The sequence below is a fragment of the Pan troglodytes genome, chromosome 12, assembly GCF_028858775.2.
Source record: "Pan troglodytes isolate AG18354 chromosome 12, NHGRI_mPanTro3-v2.0_pri, whole genome shotgun sequence".
NCBI lineage: Eukaryota > Metazoa > Chordata > Mammalia > Primates > Hominidae > Pan > Pan troglodytes.
The window spans coordinates 34640060-34659167 of NC_072410.2; the positions used below are offsets into that span (position 1 = coordinate 34640060).

Consider the following 19108-nt stretch of genomic DNA (forward strand, 5'->3'; position numbering starts at 1 on the left):
AAGGCCTCAAGGCTAACTTCACATTCAAAGAGTAGAAAAATTATACTAACATCTCAGGCAAGCTATGGTTTTATAGAGTTTTACTTTTGAGGACGGAGACCCCTTTCTTCAAGGGTGTGAATTCGAGGGGAACTTATGAGACACAGAATGGTCAGGGAGAAAACAGACTCATAACTTCACTTTGTGCAGTTGGTGGGTGTGGTGGATTCTCCAGAGATATTAACAAGCACAGAGGAGAAGCCCACCACTTAATCCCACAGCTGTGTGGATAGTTTCATAGGATTTCTGAAAACCTTTTCCAAGAAAAAGTGAAGACCAGAATCGAAACATTTGGAAACAGGTTCAGATGAGACAGATCTAGAACAGGGTCCGAAGATTCAGAAAAGTCTGATATGGAAACAACGCTGTTTCTTTCAATGTTTGGAGAGAGAGATTCTCAGAAGCAGAAGACACACATTCAAGGAGCCTACATTCCCTGTGCTCTCTCCCTGTGTTCCAGAATATTTATCCATGAATCTCTGTTCCAGCGAGGGACAATTTCAGTTAGTGAGACAACGCAGACGGCTTCATTCCCAGGTGCCTGGGAGCCAGGAATCCATTCACAGGACCTGTAGCTTCACAGATGGAAGCTCCATTTGTGGGTGACTTGGTCTTAATTCTCATCTAAGGACAAACTCTCACCTTTAATTTAAAGAAGGTTCATTGATGCTCAGGTAGGGAACAGGCCTCTGTGTGTCTCAGCCTCATCCATAACAGTGTGGGTTTGCACTGTCTGGACTAATACAGTCTGTAGAACAAAGTCTACACGATGTGCAACAGGGATCTATAAATGAGAATGCTGTGTTGTTTATTTCAAAACTGTGGGCTTATTTCTCAATGGCCTGAGTCAAACTCAAATTTTAAAATGTAATTGTTTTAAAAACCACAAAAATAAGAATAGTTTTAACCTTTTAGAAAATACTTAATCTACATATCCAGAAAGCCTGACCCACATCTGCTAGCAGTAGGTAAGACAAGCCCCAGTTTATGAAAACCTTAAACTTAATACTGGTCTCTGTAGCTCTCTGACACAGAAACTCCCCACTGTGCTGCTGTGTGGCATCCCCTAAATGCATATCCCTTCTACAGTGTCCTGCACATTTTGAGAAACAACCCTGGCACCTGATTCTCTGGACTACCACCTGCTGTGAGGAACTTCTTGCTGTAAACCTGTCAAAGCTTCACCCAATAGACTAGGTCACGTGTGCTACTGCCGTCTGTGGTCATCTGTTTTTCCTTGGTCAGCCAACAAATCCCTCAACCCCCCTACAAACAGGATCACAGTGTCCACCCCATAAACACTGATTCCCGGTAATGAACACAAACAATTCCACTTCCAAGACTCCCTTCTCAAGTCATATGAGTAATACAGTTCTTTTCAAGTATATGGATCCCAAACTAACCAATCAGGAAAAGGAGACACAGCCACACTAAACCCTGCCTGTAGAAATCCTCCCTCATTCAGATGACCATGATTCAGATGAGAGACACACAGAGGCCTGCTCCCACCCTGGTTCAAATGTAGGTTGCTCTTCCATCTTGTCTGTGTCCACTGTAGAGTGACCAGCTTTGTCTGCTGCTGTGAAAGCCCTGGTAGGATGCATCAACAGATAAGAGAGGGAGGATTCTGGTTAGAATTATTAATAGTGTTCTTTAAGTCTACAGTTTAAATCGGGTAATTTCAAAGGCTTTTTCTGACTAAAAAAGGATTTGTCCAAGTTTTTACATTTTCCAGATATGTAAGGCGACAAATCATGAGATTTTTGTTAAAAATCCCAGGGGTAGTCTTTTTAATGGTTCATTCATTCTCATAGAAAACAGCAATGCTCTCTTAAATTCAAGCAATCTAAATACTTTGTGAAAATAACATTCTTAAGAATTGGCTTACAGTAAAAGAAAACGGGGCAATTTTTTTACTGTTATTCAGTTTCCTGCAATTCAAATCTTTGCATTAGATAATGGATAAAACTGATTATTGATTTAACACCCTTTCGGAATAATTATTTAAAACTAACAATAAAATGGACCATTTTGTTCTATTTTAGTTAGGCTGTTTATGTCTCCTTCTTCCATTCCTTCAGCTTCAGATGTTTCTGACTTTTTTTCACTACCATGGTTAAGAGTCTGACCTTTTCAACACTAAGAAGCAGATCAGAATTTGCTGACATCATCAGAAAAAAAGTCGGGTACCCAAAATTTGCAACACGTAATAAGAGAAAAGAATAAATAAAATTTTAACAGTGAAATATGAGACTTTTATTTCAATACCTCCTCGTAGCTACTGTTTAATATCATCAGCCCATATTATTGTCATGGAGTTCAACATTTGAAGGTCAATATCATTTTTAATCAAGTATGTTTTCCGATCTTATTAAAAAATGATATTTTGGTAGATTCCCCAGAAGATATTCAGATCAAGCTTTCTTTGCAATCTTACCTACAATGGCATTTATTTGTGTTCTTGCGCAATTAAGTATGACTTTGTGTTAAATTACCCAAGCTTACATCACACTACAAGCTAGTCCTTCATTGTTCCCGGATTATTATTTTTTTTTTCAGAAATGTGACTGTCCTTGTGAAACTATTTATTGTTGGCACCATTATTCAGGAGCTGTTCAATGGAATGTTAAGCACATCAATGACAAATAAAGAACAGTGTGGTTGTTTTTCTGTTTAATGATCAGTTGTATGGTAGGTTCACATCCCTAAGCTGTGAGCATTTTTACATAAAGTCAAGAAAATATCAGTTACAAGTACAGGTTACCCAGAGATGTAAAACTGTGAATGCAGTTCTTGCTCTTTATACACAGAGAATTTCCTTTGGATCTGTGGACTCGTGGCTGTGGCTGCACCACATCCAGGCTGGGGGAGACTCACGTCTCACTCACAGTTGACGAGAACCTGGAAGCCCTGACAGGACCTGATTCCACATGACCAGGGAGACTGTGTGGGAAGAGCTTTTCTAATCATCACTTGAAAAAACATCATGCAAAGTTATTTCTTATTTGTTCTGTATCATTAACCTAGAAGATTCTTCCCTTAAGACAGAGTCCTCTGGGCCAGGCACAATGGCTCACACCTGTAATCCCAGCACCTTAGGGGGCCAAGGCAGGCAGATCTCCTGAGGCCAGGAGTTCAAGACAAGCCCAGACAACATGGTGAATGAAACCCCATCTCTACTAAAAACAAAAACAAAAAAAAAAAAAAAAGAAAGAGCCCTCTGGTTAACCTTGTATATGTGAGACGATTATGATGAGATAGATCCCAGATTGAACAACTGGTCACCAGGAATTTTAAATTTGCTGCTGGAGGCACAAAATTTTGTCTGTCTGTCTTTCCTTTTTCTTACCCTGGGCTCTTGGCTCTAAATGTAGAGGCTCACATCATTCTCCCTGTGAGGCGCTTGGACAGAGAGCTCTTATGCTGTTCACTCACCAGGTGCCAGGGCAGGGTAGATTCTAATATTTGAGTTGAACATTCTTGAACAGTTATCCTGGAAACAGTAGATACCAGACAGCCCTTGAACTGGCTCCAGGCTGCTTTTTATTTGCAGGCTCTCAGTCCAGCAGTGCTTATGGGGCTGGGCCTGTTTCATACTCTAGATTGACTGAGAGGGATTCAAGCCAGATGGCATTCACCTCCCAGAGATGTATTCTAGACACACATTTCCATATTGTCAAGGTTCTGGTGCTTTCTTAGAGTCATGCCCTACACAGTGTGTCCCTACAAAAGGTCCGAACTTTCACCTTCAGATCCTTCTTCCGTTGATTGTGGGCAAACTTGGCTGAATCTAGTTCTGTTTTATTCCAAAGGACAATTTATATCACATTGTTCACAGAAGAGACATTCCCCCTGCCCCATCAACCTTTTCCACACCACTGCACCCACCAGGTGATTTGCATATTGTCCCCTAGGGAAAACCTTCCCTTGTGAGTCTGAGATAAAAGCTCAGCTCTAACCTTGCCTTGATTGATCAGGACTCCTCAGTTCATCTTCTCACCATGAGGCTCCCTGCTCAGCTCCTGGGGCTGCTAATGCTCTGGGTCCCTGGTAAGGACAGAAAGAGATGAGGGAGGACAACCGGGTGGGAGGTGAGCTCTGTGGGCTCCACAGCTTCCCATGCTTATTCCAATAATGTGATAGAGTCACATGGTCTGTGCTCCAGGGAATGGAATTCATGTTTGTCTTATGAATAATCAGGATTCACCTCCAGGGAATGATGACCAGTGCTCTGATTAAGAACTTGAAGAAAAAGAGTTCCCTTGTGGCTAATAAATAATGGGTCTATTTTAGAAAGTCTTCTTTTCATGATGTAAATCAAAACTTTAAAAATGTACCTGTAAATCAGTATCACAAGAGAAATTATGAAAGTTGCTCATAATGTATCTATGTAAACTTGCACTTCTCTGTTATTATTTCAGGGACCAGCGGGGATATTGTGATGACTCAGACTCCACTTTCCCTGCCCGTCACCCCTGGAGAGCCGGCCTCCATCTCCTGCAGGTCTAGTCAGAGCCTCTTGGATAGTGATGATGGAAACACCTATTTGGATTGGTACCTGCAGAAGCCAGGGCAGTCTCCACAGCTCCTGATCTATGAGGTTTCCAACTGGGCCTCTGGAGTCCCAGACAGGTTCAGTGGCAGTGGGTCAGGCACTGATTTCACACTGAAAATCAGCAGGGTGGAGGCTGAGGATGTTGGGGTTTATTACTGCATGCAAGCTCTACAAACTCCTCCCACAGTGCTACATCCTTGAACAGAAACCTCCCTGCTGGGTTGGCCCAGCTACCCACATGTGCTGCTTGTCCTGGGGAGCAGCTGAGCAGAGTCTCTGAGTCTGCAGAAGAGAAGGCTGTTGGAGACGTCAGGGCGGCGTTTGCTGCTGAGGATGCTGCTCCATGAGAGCCTCAGCAGCACCTCATATCCCATATGTTAAGGCCCCACCAGCTGCCACAGCCTGCGGAAGGTATCAGGAGGAGGAGAATTCATGGGGGCCATATGCCCTGGGAGCAATCGGCTATGATGAAGGGAGAGTGAATGAAAACTCACATCCTCACCCTCCCTGTCTTGCCCACATTTGTCAAGTTCATGCAACTGTCAGAATAACCAGACCGTGGATGCAGTTTAGTGACAACACAAGTAGAACACGTACGGGAAATGACCAGCTTGGGGTTTATTTCACACACGATGACAGTCATATTGGGAAATTCATAGTCTCCCATCTCCCTAATTCTGCTCTCCAACTTGCACTAAACCCTCCTCTCCAGTGTCTCACAGGAGAAAGCACTCTACACAAGGTGTCTGCAGGGAACTATGGCTAAGGACACTGAGTAAAGATGTTTGATGTTGGATTATTCAAATAGACTTTGTAAACTCGTGGCAGGTATGACATCCAATGTCAAAAATTGATTACTCTTAATTACTATTTGGCAAGTGAAAAGCAAATTTTCACAATTCCAAAACTGTCCTTTAGAAATAACTGCATAAAGTCAAAGATAAAAAATATAAAGTTTATTTCAAGTACAAAGGAAACATTCAGAATAATGTGAGATTTTTATTTCTCTTCCAAATTCTAAAAGTTTTGAAGGTACTTAGGCTAAATTCTACTTTAGAATAGAAATGTATTACTGTGTTTTCATAAGAAAAGATTTCAAAGAATACAAAAATACATTCTTTTCACGTGATTACATCATTACCTGAAAATGAATCTTAATTCTATGTTTCAGTTGTAAATGCATGGAGCATCTATGCTTTTCATCGATTTTATTAAACTTAGTGTTCTAAATGATGTTGAACCCGATAATGAGTCATGTGAGCTACATGGCATAACACCGTGTGATAAACACAAAATAATGACAGAATCAACAGAAGAAGATCTGCTTCAGGCTAAGGGTGTAAAGTACAATTGGGAAGATTGTTTATTCCAAGATACCAGATTCCATTGTAAATGTAATTAAAATTACACAATTCCATTTCTGTTAGGTTTAAAAATTGTATGGCAAAATTTTTATAGATATCAATCACACTGGAGCCCTCAAATGAATAAAATGTGGCACAATATGTTTTTAAAAATACTGATAAATGCATCATTGAGCTTAAGAGGCATTATGCAGAATGTAGTTAAGGAACACAAAGTGTGGCGGGGTGCAGTGGCTCATGCCTGTAATTCCAGCACTTTGAGAGGCCGAGGCAGGTGAATCTGCTGAAGTGAGAAGTTTAGGACCAGCCTGGTCAACATGATGAAACTCTGTCTCTACTAAAAATACAAAAATTAGCCAGGCATGGTGGCATGTGCCTGTGATTCCAGCTCCTCAGGAGGCTGAGGGAGGAGAATCACTTGAACCCGGGAGGTGGAGGTTGCAGCGAGCTGAGATCATGCCACTTCACTCATGCCTGGTCAACGTAGCGAGATTCTGTTAAAAAAAAAAAAAACTGTAAGTAGTATGACCCAGAACTAAGCAATGCTATCGTCATCTTCAGCCCTTATGTGATTGACAGCATCTAGTGACCTTGAATTTCTGCTTTGCCGTGAGACATAAGCTTAGTCCCAACCCATTCAAGATGGTTAGATATATTTAACAAACAAACAAATGACTTACATAATGCTGATGTAACAAAGGACTACACTGTGAAAACAAATGGTGAGAGGTGAACGTTCCCCTAAACCTGAGAGAAGATACGAGGAGAATCAAAATTGGCTGGTACAAAAAAGCCACTAGTTGCAGTTGGCCAAATGTGACGAGGTTACTGTGCCTGTTGCCATGGCAGTGCGGAGACAGGCAGGTGGCCTTGGTGTTGTGGGTGGCTCGGCTCCATGAGGTCACTCAGGTAGGTGGGCAAGAGGCACGACCACCTTCAGCACACAGCTTCCTCCTTCCTCACAGTCGCTGCCCCCACACCCATCCTCAGCAGCATGAGTGGAACAGAGTGAAGGGAAAGTTGTTTTCTTCTAAAGATCAAAAATCTTGAACTTGCAAATAGAAATAAATGTTATTTTTGCTGCAAGTACACATTTGAGAAATCTTCCATTGAGTGGACCTGATGATAAACCCACATATTTTGTGTGTTTTAACCTGAAAATGTATTTATATGATTCTTGGAAATAATTTTTGAGTATCAAATTATATTTTAGCGGCTTATTTCAAGTTGTTATTTACCATATGATAATTACTCCTAAAACGTCATCAATTAAAAAAAAAATCATGTGTTGCTCTAACTGTCCTCCACTGAAAGCAATCTCTCTATTTAACCTCATCAGACTCCTTTTAAGCTCTTAAACTCATCTTACTTTTTTACTGATTTGATACATTAAGTCAATTTATTATTTATGGTAAATTTATGTATGTATTTATTTTCGCTATCACAAGCAGAAAAAGCCTGTAAGTTGCTATGCCAAAAACCTGCCTCTAGATGGCAAACAAATCCCACAATACACAAAAGAGAGCCAAGTTCTTAGAAACCCTGGGAAAGGAAGAGGGCTACTGTCCCATTAACAACTTGGAGCCCTTAAGGCAAGAATCAGGTGGAACATCTGGAACATCTGAGAGGAGACATCAGAGTATGGAGTAGTGGGGAACCTGCTCTGTGCTCTGAGACTGAAAGCCCAGCCTTGCTTCTCACTACTGCCTTGACTATGTCCCCATCTGCTGTGAAGTGAATGGTGTCTTCTAAATTCATGCTGAGCCCTAATTGCTGAAAAGTGTAAGACATGGAATGTGGGGATTATGTGCATCTTCCCGACACCAACATGATGCTCAGGAAGGAGGCTTCATGTTTTCTCTTAGGATTCTTTTACTAACCAACATTTTCCCTCTACTGCACATTTCCCTTTCCTGATTGTCCCTCTCTATTGACAGAAGATGGCCCAGGGGATTCACTAGTGAGTCTCAACCTCTTACCCAAAGCCCTCAGTCTAGTGTTGCTCTTTTCCTTCATGCTATTTTTGTTTGTTTTCTTGTAATCATTTTAGCAATAAAATATCACATTTTTATTCCTAGCTATTGCAGATGTTATCCTAGTTAATTACAATGGTTGCCTTCTAAATAATAAATGGTCTTTCAAAATGATGTTAAGAGATCCAAATCCGTGTGCTTTGGAAGTTCCATGAAGCTCTGTCTAACACAAGTGCCAGTGGCTCTCCCAGAGTGTTCCGTGCAGCTAGCCCCACAGTGTCCCTCTGTGCTGTCATATGACCCACTGCCTTCTGTGAATGAGATATTCTGATAAGAATCCTGGTGGATGCTATTTCAGCCAGTGCCCATGCAACTCCCATGAAAGCTGAGGACCACAGGCCCCTGAAGACAATCACAAGTCTCTAGACTCATAGCTCATGACTGTCCTCTGCAAACACAGCTTCTCCCCGGATGGCTGAGGGTTGTCATTGGCTGTGTCCTTCCTTGTGCATGACAACAGGAGACACAGAAGGTCTGTAAGGAGCTCTGCAAGCCAGGTTCTGAGCAAGCCCTCCTGTGTGGGGCCCTCTTACCTGGACATAGGTGTGTAAACCAAAAATGAAACTACATGCTCCCTAGCCAACTGAATAAACTCCTCCTCTCAGCCAAGGACGCACCAAAATCAACCTGAAATACAAGTACAGGCCATGATAGGAGTGGATGATTGGATATGCCTTAACTGACCACCCTACCTTTAAAATTCAGACACAACTGACCACCTTTTAATATGAAGACAGAGACCTTGAGACTGACAAAGCAAACTCTTTATAGCAATAAGATACCAACATGACAGATACCAGGCCCTAGGAGAAATCAAAGTATTTTCCCCAAGATATTGTTATTTAATGTATTTAAAAATGCCTCTGCAAAGCTGGTTCTTGTGGGAAAAATCTACATTCTGTAGAGATTCCTACCCCTTTTTAAGTCTCTTTCCTGACCAAGAGAGATTTAACTAAGAGTTTGGCACCTTTTAAGTCTACTAAGAAACAATTACAATCTATTCTCTCTGAAGCCTGCTACCTGGAGGCTACATCTGCATGATGCAACCTTGGCTCCAAAACCCTTTTTCTAAACCCAGAAACTCCCTTGTGTTGATTACAGGTCATTAGATAAACTCTTTCAACCACCTATGAAATCTTTGAATCCACCTATTACCTGGAAGTCCCCAACATCCCCCCTCCTTCGGGCTGTCCTACCTTTCCATATCAAAGCAATATACAGCTTACACATATTTATTGATATCTTATATCTCCCTAAAAAGTATAAAACCAACCTGTAGCCTGACCATCTTGGGCACATGTTCTCAAGACATCCTGAGGCTGTTTCACTAATATTTCTTTAACTGTGACCAAATACATTTCTAAATCGATTGAGACTTTTCTCAGATACTTATTTGTTTATAGGTATCACTGGATACACTTAAGGAGGTGAAGAGATTTATGACATTGAAAAAAGGAGGAAGCCAGGGGGTGTGGCGAGAGAGAGAGAGAGAGAGAGAGAGATTGTGATGTATGTACAGGACTAACACTGAGACCTGGTTATGTAATGGTGTAGTACTGAGTATCATCCCCAAATAGTGAGGTTTCATTCCAAGAAGACTATGCATGTATCTCCTTTGGGAAAACGGCCTTTGCAGGTGTAAATTAAGGAGCTTGAAACAGGGAGATGGTCTTAGATTAATCAACTGGCACTTAAATGCGAACTCAAGTGTCCTAAAAAAACAAGAGGTAGAGAAACATTTAGCATAGACTGAAGTGGAGAAGGCAATGTGAACACAGAGACAGAGATTGCAGTGATGTGTCCACATCCCAGGAGAGAGAAGCCACCAGAAACTGGAAGAGCTAAATCAGACTGCTCCCTAGAGCTTCTGAAGGAGCCAGAACTGATGACTCCAAGATCTTAGCCCAGTGAAACTGATTCTGGACTTCTGAACTATGAGAGATTCCATTTCTGTTGTTTGAAGCTACCACATTTTTGAGAAGCTGTTACAGAAGCCCGAGGACACTAACACAAATGGGGCTCCAGGAAAATCCAGACTAAAGGTGCTGTGTTGGTTTGCAATCTCCTTGCTTAACTTTCTGATACTAGACATAAATAGATTGGTGAAAAATTTTGTGATTGAAGAAATGTACATGAAACCTACAGTGTACAGAGAAGCATCTGATAGTTATAAGATAAATATTGATAATTTTAGTTGAAAATGACATATGACTGTTAATATCTCACATAACATTCTGAGTTACTCAAGAATGCATAAAAAGGGCACTAGATACTCTTCTCATGTATGTGTGTGTGTCTGTCTATACGTGTATGTACACTTCATGGTGCATCAGCTGGCGGAACCCTCAGGGCACCCCTTCACATCCTCAGTGCCCCATTTCACACATGAGGAAACTGTTCATGAGAGCACATGGCTGATTTGCATAAAAGTCACATGGTCAGCAGTTGCTGAAGCTGAACTTGGAATCTAGGTCTGTCTGACCTTAACTATGTTCCTTCCACAGAGCCACATTCATTCCATAGAGGAACCCACCACCTATAAAACCAGAAAAGAGGCAAAGACCGAAGTGCAGGGTGGATTTCTTAACACAAGCTCACTGAGACCTCTAGTCCTCATCATGCTGACACTATGCTTAAGCCCAGATCCTTCTACAGTTTTGTCTACAAAGCACAATTCGCTCAAAGCCGTTACAAACACCAACAGCCTTTCTTTCAGATATGGCAGCAGGGTCACATCTTATATGGCCCTGACCACATTTTGTCTCCTCTGCAATCCCCATCTCTCTGACTCAGTCCTCACTTGCAGCCATAAAAAAGGATGAGTTCATGTCGTTTGTAGGGACATGGATGAAGCTGGAAACCATCATTCTTAGCAAACTATCGCAAGGACAAAAAACCAAACACTGCATGTTCTCACTTATAGGTGGGAATTGAACAATGAGAATACTTGGACACAGGGCAGGGAACATCACACACCAGGGACTGTTGTGGGGTGGGGGGAGAGAGGAGGGATAACATTAGGAGATATACCTAATGTAAATGACTAGTTAATGGGTGCAGCACACCTACATGGCACATGTATACGTATGTAACAAACCTGCACGTTATGCACATGTACCCTAGAACTTAAAGAACAATAATAATAATAAAAAAGATTGGGTCTTGTACATCTAATTTGCCCTATGAATGTTAAAACAGCAAACCTGCATCCTCTTCCTCTTCTCATGTGCTGTGAGAGATGACATCCAGGCTCCCAGATACCAAGATTGTATAAGACCTAACCCAGAGAATTACTCAAGACACTTTCTACATAAGAAGAATTGTGGGGCTAGCTCTCCTCATAGAAAAATGTTTTCTGTCTCTTGTTCAAATTCACAGCAAAACACAACAACATAGAACTATCTGGGAGAACAGAGGACAATGATACAATAGGGAAGTAAAAGACACTCCTTCCCCTTGCACTGGTTTCCTGTTGCTGCTGTAACAAATTACCACAACCTCACTGGCTTCACACAACACAAGTGTATTATCTTACATTTCTGGAGGTCAGAAGTCTCAATGAAGTAAAATCAAGGAGTAATAGGACTCTATTCATTCTGGAGGCTTCAAGAGAGAGACTCCAATATCGAGCATTCCATATTTCTGATGTTCCCACATTCCTGGCACCATGGCCCCTTCCTCCATCACTCCAGTTTCCCTGTCCATTGTCCCAGGTCCTCTCTGCCTGTTACCCTCCTCCCTCCCTATTATAAGGACCCTTGTGATTATTCTGGTCTCACCCAGATAATTCAGGATATTCTCCTGACCTCAAAATTCTCAGCTTAACCATGTCTGCCAAGTTATTTTTTGATGTATTAATAAGTAATAATCATAGATTCCAGATATTAGGACAATGATATCTTTAGGAGGGTTATATTACTCATTCCACAAACAACTCTCATCATCCCCACAGTGGACTTCCCCTGAGGTAGAATAAAAATATCACGAGGCAGATTTATGAGGCAATAGACCTAGAAAAAAACCTTAGACTCTAGGACTCTCTGATGTGTGGATGTCAAATTCTGGGGGATTCTGATTCTCTACATGGACTCTATGCTCTCTGTGGACTCTATGGTGTGTAGCCATCTGTGGAAGGCTTCTTTCATTTTGTGAACTAGAAAAGAATGAATCTCTGCTAAAATGAAACCTAAGAAAGACTGGCAAAGGCAATTTAAAGATTTCTTAAATTTTTGGAATTTCCCTATGTATTAAAACACAAGAGTGGCAGTAATTTAAACCAACGATGCCCTCCAAGAATGAGGATTTTTCCAATGCATCAGGTTGGGTCCCCTCAGTGAGAAGGATGCCAAAGATTCGCATGCAGGCAGTATATTTACAAAGTGCAGGAAACAAGCAAGTGAGCAAGGGAAGAGAGGAGGGAAAGTGAAAGTGAAAGGTACCTCAGCAAAGAACCACCTCTGAGGATGATGAGAGCTCAAGCCCACATAGAAACACAGGAAAAATGCCTCTGTGTTTCCACCTGACAGGTGAGGGAGCTGGGGTATGTGTACACCTCCCTCAGTCAGTCATCACTGATTGGTAGCCATCCTAAGGGATGCTAATTCCAGGCCGTGAGGTCTGCCTCATTTGCAGCCTGAGCTGCCTTCCCCACGTTCAGATAGAGCAGTGAAGGGGAGAAAGAGCCATAGAGAGTCAGCTGAAATATAATAACTAGAATCCCCAAGGCATAGTAACAATGACTGCTAAAATTATGCAGAAAGAAAAAAGTGCATTTGAATCCAGAGACGTATCTCTCCGAATCTGGATATCTGGATCCTGGCAGCCTGTTCTGTAGCCACTTCCCAGAAATCCAGTCCCCTGGAAAAGCAGCAGGAGGTTTGTGCATAGGCTGCACTACCTTGATCTGGCCACTTGTAGTCGTGCATGAGAACTACTCCCTGGAATATTTCTCAGTCCACCGACACTGATGTAGTTGGCTCCACTTCCCCTGCTGTTGAGCCAGGCCGACACGCCCTGGGCAAAGGCAGCAGTGTGAGGTATTGAGGTTCAAATCAGTGCTTAAGATATATTTGGATGCAAAATACTTTTTCATCTACATGGGCAGTGTCTTGGCAGAAGATGGAGACTCTCTCTAAATGGATGTGAGACAGGGCGGCTGGCATCTGGGTCAGGATGATGCCCTGGTGCACGGCAAGAACATGCGTCGTGCAGCAGCCGCCATCACTAAGGAGAGAGGTTCACTGACCTGTCCTTACCCCAGGGCCTCTCCCTCACCTCCTCTCCAGAAAGCCAGACTCTAGGGCAGATGCTCCTGAGACCCTAGGAAAGGCTGGTGGGGAGTGCAGCTCAGAGCATTACGCAGGGGATGTGGCCTTTGTCATCCTACCTTGAAACAATTGATTATTTGAGCCTAGATTGATAGAGGGCTTCAAGCTGATCCTAATCCAGGCTCCTATAGTCAGTGAGTGAAACAGAGATTTCAGTTGGAATAATCAGACCTGGTATCACTAGTCAGCTCTCTATGCTGGAGAACCATAAGAAATGATACCGGCCGGGCGCGGTGGCTCACGCCTGTAATCCCAGCACTTTGGGAGGCCGAGGCGGGCGGATCACGAGGTCAGGAGATCGAGACCATCCTGGCTAACACGGTGAAACCCCGTCTCTACTAAAAATACAAAAAATTAGCCGGGCGTGGTAGCGGGCGCCTGTAGTCCCAGCTACTCGGGAGGCTGAGGCAGGAGAATGGCGTGAACCCGGGAGGCGGAGCTTGCAGTGAGCCGAGATCGCGCCACTGCACTCCAGCCTGGGCGACAGAGCGAGACTCCGTCTCAAAAAAAAAAAAAAAAAAAAAAAAAAAAAAAAAAAAAAGAAATGATACCAAAGGCAGGAAAGGGGAGAGAATATGGGGATCATCACGCCAGGAATAAGGTGCAGCCCATTTAGCCCCTGGGCCTTAAAGAGACCCATAGCTCTGGACAACAGCAGATCTATGCATGACACAGTTATCATCTTTGTGCATCTTCAGCGAATTGTTTTTCCTTGTACTGCTAAGAACAATGTCTTAAGTGTATTAGTAAATTCTATGGAATTTATTAAAGATGCTTCTGATAAATTCTTTTTATATTCATTTCAACAAAGAAGCAATTTCACACTGACAGAGACATTGTTGGTATAGAACTAAATACTTTTACACTCATCAAATTCCTCTGAGATTAACTGAAAGTTCTGAGAACCTCACATTCTACAACTTTATTATGAATTTTCTGCCAAAAATGATGCTTTCCTATACACTCCTTATACAAGTATAAAATATATTACTTAATCTAGTCTTGGGTTCATTTAAAATTTTGAAAATTCACTCCAAAAATATGTTCTGTAACTGTATGGCCACCAAGGAGAAATGTATTCTCTCAAGGTAAATCTGTGCTGCCCTGGTCTGACCTGGGACCCTGGGGACACTGCCCCTGTGCTGAGTTACTGAGATGAGCCAGCCCTGCAGCTGTGCTCAGCCTGCCCCATCCCCTACTCATTTGCATGTTCCCAGAGCATTGCCCCCTGCCCTGAAGACTTTTTTATACGCTGGTCACACCCTGTTCAGGAGTCAGTCCCAGTCACAACACAGCATGGACATGAGGGTCCCCGCTCAGCTCCTGGGGCTCCTGCTGCTCTGGCTCTCAGGCAAGGAAGGAGAACACTAGGAATTTACTCAGTGTGCCCAGTACTGGCTGGCTCTTCAGGGAAATCCTCTGATAACATGATTAATTGTAAGAATATTTGTTTTTATGTTTCCAACCTCAGGTGCCAAATGTGCCATCCGGATGACCCAGTCTCCATCCTCCCTGCCTGCATCTACAGGAGACAGAGTCACCATCACTTGCCAGGCGAGTCAGGGCATTGGCAGTTATTTAAATTGGTATCAGCAGAAACCAGGGAAATCTCCTAAGCTCCTGATCTATTATGCATCCTATTTGCAAAGTGGGATTCCCTCTCGGTTTAGTGGCAGTGGATCTGGGACAGAATTCACTCTCACCATCGGCTGCCTGCAGCCTGAAGATTTTGCAACTTATTACTGTGAACAGAGTTACGGTACCCCTCCCACAGTGTTACAAGTCATAACATAAACCCCCAAGGAAGCAGATGTGTGAGGCTGGGCTGCCCCAGTGCTCCTTCTGGTGCCTGTATCTGCTGAGGGAAGTTCTCAAACTCAGTCAAGTTTGGAAAGGCATTGGGAGATTTTCCTAGTGGGGACCAGGGAGGTTCCTCTGAACCCTAAGCCTCTTTTGCCCTCATCCCCAGCAGAACAGACATGACAATGCCTGTCCTGACTGAATAAAGAAGAGAGATAAGTCCAACTGAGGAGTCTGTGTTACGGGATCATTGGAATTTGTACAGCAAAAGAGAAACTATTCTCAGTATTTCAAGGAGAAATTATTCAAGTTGAATAAATTAGAGTCTAAACCACAGTCTTTTTGAAGCCTACGGTAAAAAGCAGGTACTAGAGACAGGGGATTCTCAGGTGTTCCTCCAGCAGCCCAAGTGCACCTGCCCCTGGTGGTATGTGCTGAGTACCGTGTGATGATCTTCAGACCTGTCTGGGAAGCCCAGGGCTGGGGTGCTGATGCTCTCAGCTGCCTGCAGCATGACTCCAGGTGATTCTCCAGTCCACACCTAACTGCATGTGTTTTACCTCAGGTGTCAGTGTACATGAATCCACCACTCTGACTTCCCAATCTCATGACAGTAATTAGTTGTAACTTTTTGCAATCTCATTGAGCAACTCTAAAGAAACCATAGAGGGAAAAGGAGTTTTGGAAAATGTGCTCCCAGAAGTCACAGTAATGATGGGGAATTGACAGCTGACAGGGAAGTAAGGTGACCCTTTCCACAAGCTTCAACATTTTGCCAGTTACGAATTGTCGCAAAATACATTTGAATGTGCTTTCAAGTACTACCAGTTTGGGGTCATAGCTGGAAAACTTTATTAAGTCGCGGATAAAATGAGAAAATCAGGAAATTGTATGAAATATACAATAAGGCTGTGTGTGGTGGCTCAGGTCTGTAATCCTGTGATAGTTAATACTGATTGTCAATTTGATTAGATTGAAGGATGTAAGCATTGCTCCTGGGTGTGTCTGGGAGGGTTCTGCCAAAGGAGATTAATATTTGAATCGGCAGTCTGGGGAAGGCAGACCCCCCCCCCCCCGCCACTTAATGTATAGGCACCATCTAATCAGCTGCCAGTGAATATAAAGCAGGCCACAAAAGGTGAAAAAGTGAGTCTGGCCCAGCCTCCCAGCCTACATCTCTCTCCCGTGCTGGATGCTTCCTGCCCTCCAACATTGGACTCCAAGTTCTTCAGTTTTGAGACTCGAGCTGATTGTCCTTGCTCCTCCTGCCTGCAAACAGCCTACTGTGGGACCTTGTGATCCTGTAAGTTAATATGTAATTAACTATATATGTGTGTGTGTATATATATATATAAATATATATATATATACACACACACATATATAACTGATATATGAACTTATTAGTTCTGTCCCTCTAGAGAACCCTCACTAATACAGATTTTGGTACCACGAATGGTTCCACAGGAACAGAATATTAAGGATGGAGTTCTTTTCTTGGTTTGAGGGTTTCTGGATTTGGCTGCTAAATATGATTAGACACCAAAATGCTAAGGACTCTACTTTTAATTGTATGGAGAACATTAATAGTCCTTGGCATGAATGGTTTAAGAGCTATGCAAAGTAAATTCACTTGACACTAATGAATCATCACTCGTGAGAGGCAAGGAGTTTAGTGACTCTGTACCTAATACCCTGGACAAACACCTTGCAAAATAGATTTGTAAGGGCAGCACCTGCATCTTTGAAGAGCCCTGTAATGACTCTTCTCTGTATGTCAGATCTACTGGTGAGAACTGCAGTCACTCAATTACAAAATTTAAATAAAATTTGGAATAATTGGATCCTGAAGTGTCAGGGGCCAAGTGGTGGCACTCAACCCTCAAAGGCACCATCGGTGTAGCTACTGCAATGGACGGCAAAGACAAAGTAGCAATCTGAAGAGTCTAACCATGTAGAGTTCTGGCATTGGCTAATTAATCACAGTGTTCCTAGGAGTGAAACTGATAGGAAGCCTAATGCATTCCTACGTAATTTATGTAAGGAGGAAACTTAAGGTCAAACAGATAAAAGACTAATTGGAATTATAAAAACAGAGATTCATGGGCCCTCAATCAATTTTCAGCCTTGAGCCAGTTTACAGACCCAGAACCCCTTGAATGAAGGGGAGGCCGGGTCCCCTTGAGGTGTCCCTGGCAGATAGGAATGCTGCTTTGAGGTTTTGGCAGGCCCCCATAGGTGAATCATGGTGGAGGCCACTAGTATTTTCCAGCAAGGCCCGGTCATCTTCTACAGTTAACTACTCTCCTTTTGACAGACAGCTCTTATCCTATACTGGGCTTTTGTGGAAACTGAACATTTGACTGTGGGTCAACAAGTCACCATGAGACCTGAACTGCCTTTCGTGAACTGGGTGCTTTCTGACTCATCTAGCCATAAAGTGGGTCATGCACAGCAGCATTCCATCATCAAATGGAAAAGGTGTATAAGTGATTGGGATCAAGCAGGTCCTGGGGGCACAAGTAAGTTACATGAGGAAGTGGCTCAAATGCCCATGGTCTCTACTCCTGCCACCCTGCCTTCTCTCCCACAGCCTGCACCAATGATCTCATGGGGACTTCCCTTTGAGCAGTTGACAGAGGAAGGGAGGACTAGGGCCTGGTCCACAGTTGGTTCTGCACAGTAGGCAGGTACTGCCCAAAAGTGGACAGCTGAAGCACTACAGCCCCTTTCTAGGACATCCCTGAAGGACAGTGGTGAAGGAAAATCTTCCCAGTGGGCAGAACATTGAGCAGTGCACCTGGTTGTGCACTTTGCATGGAAGGAGAAATTTCCAGATATGTGATTATGTACTGATTCATGGGCTGTAGCCAATGGTTTGGCTGGATGGTCAGAGACTTGGAAGAAGCATGATTGGAAAATTGGTGACAAAGAAATTTGGGGAAGGAGAGTATAGATGGACCTCTCTGAGTGGTCAAAAACTGAAGATATTTGTACCCTATGTGAGTGTTCACCAACAAGTGACTTCAGCAGAGGAGGATTTTGATAATCAAGTGGATAAGATGACCCGTTCTGTGGATACCACTCAGTCTCTTTCCCCAGACACCCCTGTCATCGTCCAATGAGCCCATGAACATAGTGGCCATGGTGGCAGGGATGGAGGCGGTGCATGGATTCAGCAACGTGGACTTCCACTCACAAAGGCTGAAGTGTCTGTGGCCACTGCTGAGTGCCCAATTTGCCAGCAGCAGCAGAGACCAACAGTGATCCCATTGTATGGCATCATTCCCTGGGGTGACCGACCAGCTACCTGGTGGCAGGTTGATTATATTGGACCTCTTCCAACATGGAAAGGAGAGAGGTTTGTCCTCACTGGAACAGGCACTTACTCCAGATATGAGTTTGCCTACCTGCACGCAATGCTTCTGCCAAGACTACCATTTATGGACTCAAGGAATGCCTTATCCACTATCACGGTATTCCACACAGCATTACCTCTGACCAAGCACTCACTTTACAGGTAAAGAAGTGAGACAGTGGGCTCATGCTCATGGAATTCACTGGTCTTACCATATTCCCCATCATCCTGAAGAAGCTGGATTGACAGAATGGTGGAACGAACTTTTAAGGTCACAATTACGTCAACTAAGTTACAATACTTTGCAGGGCCAGGGTACAGTACTCCAGAAGACCATGTGTGCTCTTGGCCCAATCTATGGTACTGTTTCTCCCATAGCCAGGATTCACAGATCCAGGATTCAAGGGGTGGAAGTGAAAGTGGAACCACTCACTATCACCCCCAGTGATCCACTAGCAAAATGTTTTATTTCTGTTCCCGTGACATTAGTTTCTTTACTTGACATCTTAGTTTCAGAGGGAAGAACTCTGCCACCAGGAGACACAATAACTATTCCATTAAACTGGAAGTTAAGATGGCCTCCTGGACACTTTGGGATCCTCCTACCTTTTTTTTTCTTTTTTTTTTTATAA

The 19108-nt window shown here is 43.2% G+C and overlaps 1 protein-coding gene across 1 annotated transcript in view; it reads left to right on the top strand.

The window, feature by feature from the left end:
* The first annotated feature begins 4025 nt into the window (after positions 1–4025).
* Positions 4026–19108, top strand: part of LOC129143237 (immunoglobulin kappa variable 2-28) — a 167189-nt gene continuing 152106 nt past the window's right edge. The window contains exon 1 of the mRNA XM_063789652.1: positions 4026–4089. Coding sequence (XP_063645722.1) covers positions 4041–4089 — 49 coding nt within the window. The 5' untranslated portion in view covers positions 4026–4040. The remainder of the gene's footprint in view (positions 4090–19108) is intronic.